This window comes from Oncorhynchus clarkii, chromosome 24 (genome assembly GCF_045791955.1).
Source record: "Oncorhynchus clarkii lewisi isolate Uvic-CL-2024 chromosome 24, UVic_Ocla_1.0, whole genome shotgun sequence".
Classification (NCBI taxonomy): Eukaryota; Metazoa; Chordata; class Actinopteri; order Salmoniformes; family Salmonidae; genus Oncorhynchus; species Oncorhynchus clarkii.
The window spans coordinates 8,565,821-8,578,999 of NC_092170.1; the positions used below are offsets into that span (position 1 = coordinate 8,565,821).

Below are 13,179 nucleotides of genomic sequence, written 5' to 3' on the forward strand. Positions count from 1 at the left end.
TTTGTGTTATTGACTGTACAATTGTTTATCCCATGTGTAACTCTGTGTTGTTTTTGTCGCACTGCTTTGCTTTTGTCACACCCTGGCCATATAGAGCCTTTTATTCTCTATTTTGGTGGGCATTGACTAGGGTGGGCATTCTAGTTTCTTTATTTTGGCCAGGTATGGTTCTCAATCAGGGATAGAGAGGTGGTGAATTTCCACAACAATAGCTATGTTTTCCAGGATGTTGACTAATCAATATCATAATGTATAATTGGAGGATTTATAAAGGAGACAGACAACATCAAAGGGTCTTTAATATTTTTTTATTATTATAGGAGTACAAATAACTGAAATGCACATCAGTAATAGACAGTGGTTGTTCTTTGAGTCTTTTGACCACAGGAGTTCACACAATTTCAAATCTGATATTTAAATACTGTACTTAAAAAAGTAGTTAGGCCTATGCTATCAAAACGGGCCAATGTAGCCTGAAAACACTGTGTTGTGTAGCAATAAAAATGCATGTTGGTCGAGTCACCATTCATTTTCTTGCACTTTGTTTTCCCTGAAATTTGTTGCTCTTATTTTCCCTTATTTTCTGCTCTTGTGTAACCAAATAAATCATGTATTTTTTCAACATGAACCACTGGTAAAACTACATAGGTTAGAACACATAAAAACATCAACATCGTGATTTGGTCTGAAATAAAAGCTACCTTCACAGACACGTCTTAACTACGCACACAGCTGAGGACATTGTGCAAAATAAAGACATACAATTAAGTGCCAGAAATGCAGACAAAATAAGACTAGTTCATAAATAAAAAAAAATAAAAAAGAATGGACCATTTTTACCATGCCAGCCACAAGCACAAACGCAGGAGTTTGATAAACAAGACATTGTTTCTTTTGTTGAACAGAATAAACAGAATTGATTTTGAAACAACAAAAAGACTAAGAAAAACAACACTGGCAAACTAATTTGTCTGTGGGTTCAGTCGGTGTCCTGTTGGACAGTGATCTAGGTGGCCGGGCGGTGATATGTGGGGTTGGTTGCAGAATTCCTGACATTGTCAGATTGTCATCTGAAAGAACAGGTGATTCAGTCTACTGTCCAATTAAGTCTAATGTAATTCTTTACCATATTACCTGGAGTTATATCTCATAGGATCCCTATGAACACCACTGTTTCAGGGTAAAGTGCCTATTTAGACTTTCACTGAGGCATAAGGCACCTTGGAGGAGGTCGCCCAGTCGTAGCCCCTCACAGCCTCTTGCAGTTCTGGGGAACGGGAAGGGTAAAGTTGCAGGCATTGATGCTGACCCTCCGTCTGCCCTGGCTGTCTACCACGGGGGATAAGGTCTGGTTCAGGCTCACCTGGGTGTTGCTGAAGGAAGTGATACGTCCACTGCCAGCAATCTGCAGGTTCACAGTGGTAGCATAGCTAGTCTTTAGAGTCCTTCTGGCTGCCTGCATTGAGGAGGTGTCCTCTGGCTTTGGCTCACTCCTGTGAGGGTACTGGATGGGCGCACCCGTGTCTGGGGCTGGGGAGGCCCGAGGCACATAGGCACAGATCAGGTGGCTCCGGCAACTGTCCTCCCCAAGGTCTGGGTCACCCCATTCATCCTGAGGCCAGACAGGGGAGGTCGGAGCACTCTGGTCAGGGCTGTCCCCACTGTCATACTTGGTCAGGAGTTCTCGCACGTCGGGCCAGGCAATGCTGGTGAAGTGTTGCTCGCCGTGGATGCTCTTCCCAGGGGCCAGTCTGACAGGGGACAAGGCCCCGGGGCTGATGCAGGATGGGGAGCCACTGTAGGAGCAGGATCCCCCTCGGGGGCTTATCAACCCAGACTCCTGCTCCGCACCCACAGACCTGCACCCTTCGCTCTCTCCCCAAGACCCCCTCCCATTCCTGACTGGACTGGGTGGTCGGTCAGCCAGGCTAAGGGAGGGCAGGCTGCTTCCCTTGGTCCTCCGCAGGTTCTGAGAATGGGTTGGAGAGCATGGGGAGAAACCAGATGGGGGAGGGGAGGTGGTGCTGGAGCTTCTCTGAATGGAGGGGGGATAAACATCTATCCATGTGGGTGAGGCAATGGAGGAGAAAGGAAATGCCAATTTAGCATTCCGTGGCTGAGGAGCGGCGACTCCCCAGACATTGGCAGGAACCCCAATGGGCGGGGGGGAGGTTATGCCTGAGGAGCAGGCTGAGGAGGCCCTGGGGAGCTCCAGGGAGAGGCCCAGGTGATTGAAGGGGCAAGCCCCTCCTGCCCGGGTGCTTCTAGGGTTGGGGGGCTTGTTCATCAGGGGGCCTGTATGATTCTGGACTGGGGGCGGGGAGCAGATCCTGCTGAATGGAGATGGGGAGGGAGAAGGGGATGGGGACTGCACTCGTGAGCTGGGCTCCGAGACAGAGAAGGGCCTTGCCACCCTGTTGAGATTGTGAGTAGAACCACTCCAAAGAGGATCATGGGGATGGGGTATACTATTGGCACTCGCTAACGGTGGCTTCCGGTGATTCGCGACCCATCCTCCGTTAGTGGTGTTATTGTTATTATTATTGTTACTGTTTCCATTCAAACCAATATGGCGTGGCTGGTGTAGGACAGCAGGCCTGGGCCGTGGAGAGGCAGAGGAAAAGGCGGTGTGATGCAGGCTGACTGGGGGGGCTGGGGAGACTGAGTGCTGGCTGCGATACGGTGGGGGGGACAGGGCTGGGGCTGGGGATGCGCATGGGCTGGAGCGGACTGAAGTAGACCGGAGAGGGGAAGGGGGACACTTAGGTGGCTGGCTCCCATCTCTGGTGTAGGAAGCATGGGCATAGCCAGGACTCAGAGGGGGGGCGCTAGGGCCAGAGGTGAGTTTGGGGGAGGGAGACCTCATCCTGAGTGGGGATGCAGTGGGAGCGGGAGCCAGAGGGGCAGGACTGTCTGGGTGAGGGGTGGCATGGTCCTGGAGGCGAGTGTTCTTCTTGGCAAGACTCTGGCTGATGGACTGGCTGATGCAGGAGGCAGCCAGGGACTTGGTCAAGGCAGAAGGGGTGGGAGAGGAGCAGGGGAGTCCCCTGATGGGGGAGGGAGAGTGCTGGTAGAGACTGGGGCTGAAGGCAGAGGGGGGCTTGGCATCCATGGGTTGGCCAATGCCTGGAAGCATGGTGGCTGATCTCTCCAGTGAGGGCTGGGAGGAAGGCCGTCTGACGGGGGACAACCCAGAGGCTTGGATGGATGGGAGTGATGGATCCTGACCTGGCTCTCTGGACCTCAGTGGAGAAGGTGGTAGTCTATAACCAAAGGAAAGCATAGAGAAGAGGAAATGAATAGACTTCATTAATCAGTCCCTCCAGGATTCTGTGATGGCAATTTGTTATGCAAAATCAACAATTTCACACACAATATGCGAGGGGTTACAAATCTGACCAATCACCGCACTATTTCAGCATAGAAAAACCAAATCATCACAATCTTATCTCATAGAACTGACCCATCAACGCAGTACGAAAAGAGTGCTCGGAATTTCAACCAATCATTGCACATTCACCACATAATATGTTTCAATCAAGCCACATGTTAACAAACTGTTTTCCTCGTCAGTGCATTTTCGCTACAAATTCAACTAAATCATTGCATATTGCCATGCATATTATCACTAAAAATCCCTGTGAAACCCTGGAGGGACTGATTAATGCCACTGCCACAAAACTTGGCTTGAGGAGAAGCAGAATTGAGAGGAGAGGAGTGCAGGCAGCGATTACTCAGTCTTCTGAAAATAAGCTACATTGATAGTACGTTTGTACATTTGTATATGCAATTGAGCTCTTAGCTGCAATGTACACAAAATATTTTTTTTTAATATACAGTCAAATAGGAACTGTTGAACATTTTCCCACTCGATACGACCTGGACATTCATGACAAAACACAGTTATTTCCATGTCAGGGGCCTTCTCACATACTTTGCATCTACAGTACCTTCAGAAACTATTCACACCCCTTGACTTTTTTCACATTTTGTTGTGTTCCAGCCTGAATTTAAAATTGATAAAATGTAGATTTTGTGTAACTGGCCTACACACAATACCCCATTATATACAAGTGGAATTATGCGTTTAGAAATATTTACAAATTAATACAAAATGAAAAGTTGAAATGTCTTGAGCTAATAAGTATTCAAACCCTTAAATAAGTTCAGGGGTAAAAATCTGCTTAACAAGTCACATAATAAGTTGCATGGACTAATAGTGTGCAATAATAGTGTTTAACATGATTTCAATGATCTGTAAGGTCCCTAAATCGAGCTGTGAATTTCAAACACAGATTCAACCACAAAGCCTAGGGAGGTTTTCCAATGCTTCGCAAAGAGCACCTATTGGTAGATGGATAAAAATAAATAAAAAGCAGACATCGACTATCCCTTTGAGCATGGTGAAGTTATTAATTACACTTTGAATGGTGTATCAATACACCCAGTCACTACAAAGATACAGGCGTCCTTCCTAACTCAGTTGCCAGAGAGGAAAGAAACCACTCAGGCATTTGGTGATTTAACAGAGTTTAAGGGCTGTGATAAGAGAATATTGTAGTTACTCCACAATACTAACCTAAATGACAGAGTGAAAAGAAGGAAGCCTGTACAGAATAAAAAGTATTTCAAAACATGCATCCTGTTTGCAATAAGGCACTAAAGTCATACTGCAAAAAATGTGGGTAAGAAATTAACTTTATGCCCTGAATACAAAGCGTTATGTTTGGGGAAAATCCAACACAACACATCACTGAGTACCAGTCTTCATATTTTCAAGCATGGTGGCTGCATCATGTTATGGGTAGACTTGTCATTGGAAAGCACTAGGGAGTAAAAAAAAAAAAAGTAAACGGAATAGAGCTAAGCACAAGCAAAACACTGGAGGAAAACCTAATTCAGTCTGATTTCCAAAGACACTGAGACAAATTCACCTTTCAGCAGGACAATAACCTAAAACACTGGTGTTGCTTACCAAGACAACATTGAATGTTCCTGAGTGGCCTAGTTACAGTTCTGACTTAAATCAGCTTGAAAATCAATGGCAAGACTTGAAAATGGCTGTCTAGCAATGATCAACAACCAACTTGACAGAGCATGAAGAATTTTAAAAATAATAATTAGCAAGTATTCTACAATCCAGTTGTGCAAAGGTCTTAGAGACTTACCCAGAAAGACTCACAGCTGTAATTGCTGCCAAAGGTGATTCTAACATCTATTGACTCAGAGGTATGAATACTTACGTAAATTGGATATTTCTGTATTTCATTTTTTATAAATTTGCTAAATTTTCTAAAAACGTATTCACTTTGTGATTATGGGGTACTGTGTGTAGATAGATGGGTGAGAGAAAAATATATTTTAATCCATTTTGAATTTGGGCTGTAACACAACTAAATGTGGAATAAGTCCAGAGGTATAAATACTTTATGAAGGCACTGTAAAATGCTTTCTTTCCATCTACTCTGTGAATAACACTGTTTTATCTGATTCATAGAATTTATTTCAGAACTCGTAGTGGAGAAACAGGAAACAGTATTTGCACACTTCCGGTCAGAGGCACATTCCTTTAATCTTTCTCCAGTTTTACATTTCACCCCCATTACCTTCACAAATCGGTTTAGGGTATGTAGTAGATTCTGCCTATTATTCTACAAGAACTCTTAGTGGAAGAATGAAGCTATGGACCGGTGAAATTGTGTTACTACTGTATTAAGCCCTATTAAATACTGTACCTTTGGCTGGGGAGTGTGGCGTTGTTTGATCCGTTCCAACTCATAGGAAGGCTCCTTCTGCCCTTGGTAGTGGGCAGGTGCAGGTTGGGTGGTCTTTGGCTGGTGAACTTAGGCAGACAGTCAGAGGACTGCACCCCTGGCGGAGGTGTAGGCATCAGGCTTTGGAGCGATGACCACGGACGGGGAACCATGTCCCCCTCTTTTCCTTTGGAATCCTCTGGGACTTGACACTCCTTGACTCTCTGACCAGATGTATGTGTGACTTGCATGGGTTCAGTCATAGGCGACTGAGTGGGACTCCACACTAAGGGGTTTGACCCCTCAGTTAGCCCAGAGATGGACCTCTGTTGTGTGGGAGATGTGTCAGAGATGTGAGAGGAAATCTTTGGTGCCGCAGATGAAACATCCCGATCATCTAGAGTGCCATCTTGTGACTTGGCTTTGGTGGATTCAGCTTCGCTTTGATGACCAGGGGCCATCTGGGGTGAGCTCCCCCTCTCAGCCCCACCGGCCACATAAGGCGGCATTATCTTGGTGTTTAAACTGGCTTCGTCTGGCTTCACCACCTGGCTTGTTTCTGGTTCAGTTGGAGCCTGCTGTTGAATGGTCTTCAGTAGCTCATCTGCAGCTCCAACCCCTGGAGACCTGTCTTTGTTCCCACATGGGCCTGCTAAAGAGGCTGCTGCTACCCCCAGAGCAGGATCTTCCCTAATGGAGTACAGATTATGTCCTTTCTGCTCTGCCCAAGTCCTGCTGAGATTCACAGACCTCTCTGGGGTCCTTGGATAACCATCAGCTGGAAACTCCATCCCTACCCCTTGGATGGGGCCTTCCTGGACTGGGGAGGCCCTCTTGGGGTGAAGCCTCCGCATCTCAGCTCCTGAGATTACTTCCTCAGACTGGTTCTCCATAAGCTTCCCCTCCAGAGCAGTAGTCACTACCTCCTCAGGCCTAACCTGAGAGGTTTTTGGTGGGGTAGTCAGAGGGGAGGAAGGGGGAGAGGCAATGGATGTGGATTCCAGGTTGGAAACACTGTCCCTGGGTCCGGTCAGGGCGCAGCTGTTCTCCTGCTGGCGGTAGGTGGGGGACAGCTGTTCACTGACAAGGATGTGGCCAAAGAGCTGGGGTTCTGAGGAAACTGAAGTCATCTCCTGGCAGCCTGTAAATAAAAAAATAAAAATCAGCCTAAACACTGTCATTCACTGATAAACAATATGGAGTCTTTGCATGTCATGTTTTATTTGTTGTGTTTCCTGACCAACCATATGAAGGCTTTACTTTCACTATCAAACATGGTAAATCACAGTTTATATGTGTTCTTCCATTATTTAGCAGTGCTTACTAAAACAACTCAAATTCAACAATAAGACACCAACAAGTCTTTACATATCCTCACCACAACACTATCTAATCAAATCATAGCCATTTATACAGGATGCTAAAGGTACTGACCAGTGGAATGGCTCTGAGCTCGTTTTACTGTAATCTTCTCCTCCTGATGCTGCTGTGGCGGCTGGGCCTGAGGAGGGACGCTGTACCTGGTGGTGCCGGTCCACGGTGCATGACCCACACACACCCTCTTGTGGTGAAGTGGCACCTTCATGATGCTGGCCTTGGCGCTGTACATTCGAGCCAGCATTTGAACTTTACTGAGGATCCTCTCCGAGTTCTCCACCAGACATGGATCACCGGGGCTGGCCTCGAACAGGCCTATCCCCGCCACGTCTGCGACCGTTGCCCCCTCGTACAGGGTCCGGCTGGAGGATACCATCTTACAGTGGCGGGACCAGCGGCCCACCTTGATCTGGCTGGGTAGGCCCTCTAGGTTCCCAGTGAGGGAGCTCCTGTCTCTGATTCTACCCCACCCAGCCTGGGACATTGGGGCGGTCTTACTGTCATGAAGACCTGTAGGTGGAGGGACAGTGGAGACTTTCTGGGCCTCTTTAGGTTCTGAGTCCAGATCACTTGGACCGTGGCTGTTGATTACCTGCTGGTCTTTTGTGATCACTTTGGCTGCTTCGTCGCTGAATGAGGGCTCTTTGGTGATGTCTGTTGACAGGTTTGGTATGATTTCCCTCTCTGTGCTAACAGGGGCTCCTACTTTCTCCTTCTCTGTCCAATCCTTCATCAGCTCTGTGCAGGGCAGCTCACTCCCTGGCTCAAACCTGCTACATTTTTCCAGAGCAGGCTCACCCTGACCTGGTGCCTGGCTGTGGTCTTCCTGGGAACCAGCAGCAGAAGTGGAGGAACAATCTGGGCTGAGGGCTCCCTCTCCCTGGTCAGGAACTGACGGAAGAGGAGAGGGGAGCTCTGACTCAGGCTCTGGTTCTGCCCCCCCATCGGAGCGCCCGCTCTCCGAGTCACACAGGCTGTCCTGGTGGCCAAAGACAGCAAAGTGGGACACGGAGTCTTTGACCAGGCCGGTGGGGATGATGAGGGAGAAGCTGTTTCTCCTGGGGGTGGGGCTGCTTTCACTTTCTCCTGCTTCTCCTGCCTCGGCCTCAGCCGCCTCGTAGTAGCTGCGGATCTTCTCGATGATCTGCCTGTCTGACTTGGTGAGCTGGGTCTCTTTCTTGGGCACCAGAGGGCTCTGTACAGTGTGCTCTGGGACAGAGAGAGGAGCTTCTGGGGGCTTGTCCTCGTTGAGGAGGTCAGAGCAGAGTTCCTTCTCCCTCTCTCTTTCGTCTGGTAGGTTTACAGGAGAGAGTGGCGTTTGCTCGTCCTCCACCTCTGATGCATTTCTTTCCCCAACTTTCCCGGTTTCTTTGGCTGATGTGCTCTCCTCCTGAGGCCTCTCCTCTATAACATCAGCTGGCAAAGGTGTTGACTCTCCCTCTTCACAACCACCCTCCTCCGACGATTCCCTGGACAGACATGGTGGAAGAGTTTGGTCTTCCATTTTGGTTCTGCTCCCCTCCAGTTGCACTGTTATCTCCTCTGGACTATTGGAATGGGGGGCTTGCGACTCGTAAGTCTCCTCCGTAGGGGAAGCAAGCAGCAGGTAATTTCCTTGCTGAGCAAGTGGACATGGATGTGGCTCAGTTGCTGGGTCCTCCAGAGACTCATCCAGGGGTGAATCCTGTGGAGAGACAGAAACAGACACAAAAAAAGTCAGTCATCCCCGCATCTCTTACTATACGTACATGGGGAAGTAATGCAGCACTAAATTGATAGCTCATAAAACTAGACACTGACGTCTAGTGACTAGACAAGTGACACAGGTTGCTTCAAATCCATGGCAGCTGTTTAATAATGTGTGAATTGTGAAAGAGAGTATAGCCTACCCATACTATGTCAGGCTTGAGTTCGGCCATGCCCTCTCGCACGCGGCTCTGGTTAATGAACTGCATGATCTCCTCGGTGATGGAGAGGGTGGGCGGGGCGCTCAGGGGGGGTAGGTCCTCTTCTTCCAGGCCCAGGCAGGGGTCCGGACGCTCTGCCTCATCCTCCACCTCCATCACAGAGGAGGCCAGGGTGTTGGTGCTGCCTGAGAATCCCAGGCTATCTGCCCCAGGACACAGCTCCCCCTCGCTGCCAGCCTGTGGAGATTGACATGAACATCAACACTGAGATGGAGAATGTCAGGAAGGGAAGGTGTACTACTCATGTACTATTCTTGCAAATGAGATATCATCTGATGTGTATGACAGTTGTGGGTGGATAGGGGCAAAATCAGTCTGAATCAAGCTTACCTTTGAAGAGACTGGATTCCATGAGAAGATAGGAATAGTTGGGGGAAACAAACAAGGGTGTGTTTACTTTCCATTAAAAACGTACCAAATCTTTCAGCCCTGACAGACTGAAGCACTACAAGGAAACAAGATAAACAAGAATCCTTTAAGAAAATTCTCACCATGATATGCTGTTTCCAAGTCTTTAGTTGGAGCTGGAAAGAAACAGCCATAAGCATTTAAGAATGAGTCATTTCCAATTATTACATTTATGAATTCATATTTTCAAGCTCTGTATGTTTAGTCCAAGTCCTGTGCAGTGAGTGATTCCTCTCTGGGCCCTTGTTCATAAAGCGTCTTAGAGTAGGAGTGCTGATCTAGGATCAGGTCCTCCTTGTCCATATAATCTGATTCAAATATGATCTAAAAGGCAAAACTGATCCTTGATAAGCATTTCTGCTTTGAGGCTCTTGATGTATGTGGGCCCTGGGCCTATATCCACAAAGTGTCTCAGAGTAGGAATGCTGATCTAGGATCTGTCCATATAATCTTATTTTATTCTGATCTAAAAGGCTAAACTGATCCTAGATCAGCACTCCTACTCTGAGACGCTTTGTGGACAGGTCCTGGTCTATAGACATGAAGTCTCACCAGACTGCCTCCTGCCACGGCGATGGGACAGGTTCCCCTCCAGCAGCAGGGGAAGGCTCTTCTTGGCCTTCTCTGGGGTGTAGATGAACTCTGGGGGCTCTGGAAACACACACACACACACACACACACACACACACACACACACACACACACACACACACACACACACACACACACAGAATTAATTTAACTCAACAAACACAGACCAGACAGGCACATGGCAAAATGGCTTTGTTATTTGTTAGATTTATGACAAAGAAGAAGCCATCACCCTCATCCAACTTTGGGGTAAAAAAATATGCTTAAAACCAGTAAAGTTGTTGACACACAAATTAGACACTAGGTGCATTACAGGTAAGAATGGCTTGTCCTGACCTGATTGGCGTCTCCCTCGATGGTATTCATCACATCTTGGAGATGATTTTTTTAAACGATCCTGATCAAACTGAGGAGCTGTGAAAAATAAATGGCGAGTTACTGAGTTGTGCATGATTGTAAACTGTGCACAATTGGTGTCAAATACAGTGTAAATTGAAAGTGCAAAGTGTAGGTGTATGAATGTATGATGGTTTGAAATGACATGAAACTCACATTGACAGAAGTTGTCACCGAGTACCTGCCTTGCCTGAAAAATACATCCGGGTATTTCAACGATTGCTCAACCTGTGACAGTGTTCGCGGTAACTATAAACAGCCACAAGGTGGCTGCACATCCTAACAGAGTGATTACAATATTCTCTGTTTCAGTTTAGCCACAGCCTTCAGTGTTATATTGGCTGAAAAGTATTGCCATTCATATCGGCAACATTTACAGTAATGTACAATAAGCCTTACCTTCTGGGGTAGAGAGGCAAGATGGTTCTCCACTATCAGCCTCTTGAGGTAGTGCAGCCAAAGGCGTTTCTCCTCCTGGTTTTTGGTCTGTAACATGGGTAGGAGGGTAGTTCAAGTACACTGGCCTGACACAATACAATGTCCTGTTCTTTGATAGTGGTTCACTTGTAATTTGATAGTGGTTTACTCGTACCTGTACAATGTGCTGCTGTTTGGGGATGGTCTGATCAGACACCTTAAAACACAGGGGGTCCTTCATGGTTTCTACGAGAAGAAGGTTACAGCACTGAATGGAGAGGAGGGTAGAGAGATGAGGGAAAGGGGAGAGTGAAAGACGAGAGGAACGACAGTGGAGGGGAAATATGTCAGTACATGATAGAGAATCAAGCAACAAAAACGAAAACATGCTACTTTTTTGATTGGTGTAGGTGTCATCTCTAATGATACATGCTCCTAGCATTTACAGAAACACAATAATCTGATCAATTCATTCCGGTGTCCGCGAGTCACTCACAAATATGTGGGTGCTGTAGATGAAATGCTCCAGCCTCTTTTTAGCGATAAGCAGCATCTTGTCGAAGAGGAAGAATGCCCTCTCCTTCTTGACCCGTTGAACCCTGAAGGCACCCTCCAACACCAGCTCCCCAAAGCCACTCAGGTCTGGACCTGTCCAGTTGGTCAACAAGCTCTCAACCTCCTGCCAGAGTCAAAAGAAAAACAGTGTTTGTGTTAACCTCAGCTTGACCTCTGATCTTCAAAAACAGTAGTCGAGACGGAGGTGTCCAAAGACCTCCAGATGTAGTGGAGACTGAGGTGTCCAAAGACCTCTGCAACCTCTAACCTCTTTTGACTTTTAACCTCTGACCTCTACAGCCAGTTCAGGGTCATAGATTATGATCAGCAACAAAAGCTAACTTCTGTGTTATATGTTCAATGACAAACTGCTGTAGTGAGTGACTGGGCAGAGTGAGTGACTGGTGGTCCATACCTGCAGCCTGACGGCGTGGTCCTGCTTCCTCTTCATATCGTTAATGTACCAGGCCACGGCTGTCATGGTGATGATGGCATCCTCCACTACCTCGTAGCCAGGGTCACTTTTATCAAAGTGTTTGGCCAGCTCCTGCCACACGGGGGCGATAGTGAGGTTAGGCTTCTATTACGCTTCGATCACACCATCAGTGTCATTGCATTTTGGTACACCAGAATTACATTCATTTCCAATGAAACGCTGCGTTTGCCTTGCAGCATTGCGTTGCAGAGGCAGTTGCAGTGCGTTCGGTGTGGGGCATATGTTGGATTTATCGAACGAATACGTCAAACTGTCTGCGTAGACGGCTTGACAGAAATGGTAGCAGATGGGGAATGTGAAGCGTTTTTTACATACACATCCAGATAATACAGTCGGTGTGTTCGAAGCGTTAGTGTCAGTATAACGAGAAGGGGGTAGCTGCAGCTCAATATGGTGACCGGAGTATGGGCGAGTGGGTGTGTCGAAAGGAAAGGAGTAACAAGGCAACTACAAGGCAATGTAACATGTTCGGTTATAAAACTGACGATTGTTTATTTTTTTACATTAAAAGTACTGATCATGCGTGTGTTCTTACTGTCACTGCCACCCTAACGTTGGCTACTAGGCATCTCCTTCCCACACCGTTGCGGGACAGTAGTGCTTGGCAAGCGAGAGCGAAGGGCATTGTGCCTCTGTGTTTTTGCCGACTGTATGTATGTATCAAGGTGACATCTAAATGGTTTTCAATAGGAGTTATTTCTTGTGTAGGCTGCTATCGTACTTGAAATAAAATCAAAGGAGGTAAAAAAAATATATTTTTAAATGACCACGTTAGCTACCGCCTGCAAACACTGTGGTACAGCTGCTCAGTGGGAAGCACCTCATGTCGGCAAGCAGCTCCGCACAACACCGGTGCACCAGTCAATGAAGGGATTCGATTATCTGGCCCGGGTGTGATTAAGATGCTCCGTTCAAAGCCCACGGAAAAGTTTCCTCAAAACAAAAGCCTAGCCTAGGTTAGATGAAGCATGTAGATAATGAGTAGGATTTTGTGTTTTCACATGCAAACGTGATTGCTGTTGATAAAAAAAACGCTTCATCTGCCTTCCCAATGAAAACTAGTTTGAAAATTCAAACATATATTTGATGGGAAAGATATGTTGTATGTTTCTGGACGATGCACCATGCTGTCTTGTTGACAACATGATAGAACGGCACAGATTATTGTTCGATTTTGCCCGTTCATGTCACTGGCCAATGGGGCCATAGACCAGCGCAC

General features: G+C 47.1%; 2 protein-coding genes across 2 annotated transcripts in view; both read right to left on the reverse strand.

Annotated features, from left to right (window-relative positions):
* Positions 1-289: 289 nt before the first annotated feature.
* Positions 290-9,479, reverse strand: LOC139382231 (proline-rich protein 36-like). Its single transcript, XM_071126104.1, has 5 exons — positions 9,428-9,479; positions 9,020-9,274; positions 7,188-8,814; positions 5,736-6,894; positions 290-3,263 (listed from the first exon to the last, which is right to left on the reverse strand). Exons 2-5 carry the CDS (start codon positions 9,191-9,193, stop codon positions 1,250-1,252), a joined length of 4,974 nt encoding a protein of 1,657 aa, XP_070982205.1. The 5' UTR covers positions 9,194-9,274; positions 9,428-9,479; the 3' UTR covers positions 290-1,249.
* A 21-nt stretch (positions 9,480-9,500) lies between these two features.
* The window catches only part of LOC139382686 (pleckstrin homology domain-containing family G member 3-like), a 50,157-nt gene continuing 46,478 nt past the window's right edge, over positions 9,501-13,179 (reverse strand). The window contains exons 8-15 of the mRNA XM_071126778.1: positions 11,880-12,011; positions 11,406-11,588; positions 11,085-11,177; positions 10,892-10,978; positions 10,649-10,682; positions 10,433-10,510; positions 10,058-10,156; positions 9,501-9,621 (exon numbers count right to left, since the gene is read on the reverse strand). Of these exons, the coding sequence (XP_070982879.1) occupies positions 9,521-9,621; positions 10,058-10,156; positions 10,433-10,510; positions 10,649-10,682; positions 10,892-10,978; positions 11,085-11,177; positions 11,406-11,588; positions 11,880-12,011 (807 nt within the window). The 3' untranslated portion in view covers positions 9,501-9,520. The remainder of the gene's footprint in view (positions 9,622-10,057; positions 10,157-10,432; positions 10,511-10,648; positions 10,683-10,891; positions 10,979-11,084; positions 11,178-11,405; positions 11,589-11,879; positions 12,012-13,179) is intronic.

What these genes read in the sequence shown, in the direction of transcription:
- LOC139382231 (XM_071126104.1), bottom strand. Translation starts at nt 9,193, where the DNA reads ATGGAGGTGGAGGATGAGGCAGAGCGTCCGGACCCCTGCCTGGGCCTG. An exon ending in AGCTCAGAGCCATTCCACTG is followed by an intron (nt 6,895 to 7,187) that starts GTCAGTACCTTT and finishes TTTTATTTACAG; the next exon opens with GCTGCCAGGAGATGACTTCA. An exon ending in GCCACACTCCCCAGCCAAAG is followed by an intron (nt 3,264 to 5,735) that starts GTACAGTATTTA and finishes CTTTGGTTATAG; the next exon opens with ACTACCACCTTCTCCACTGA.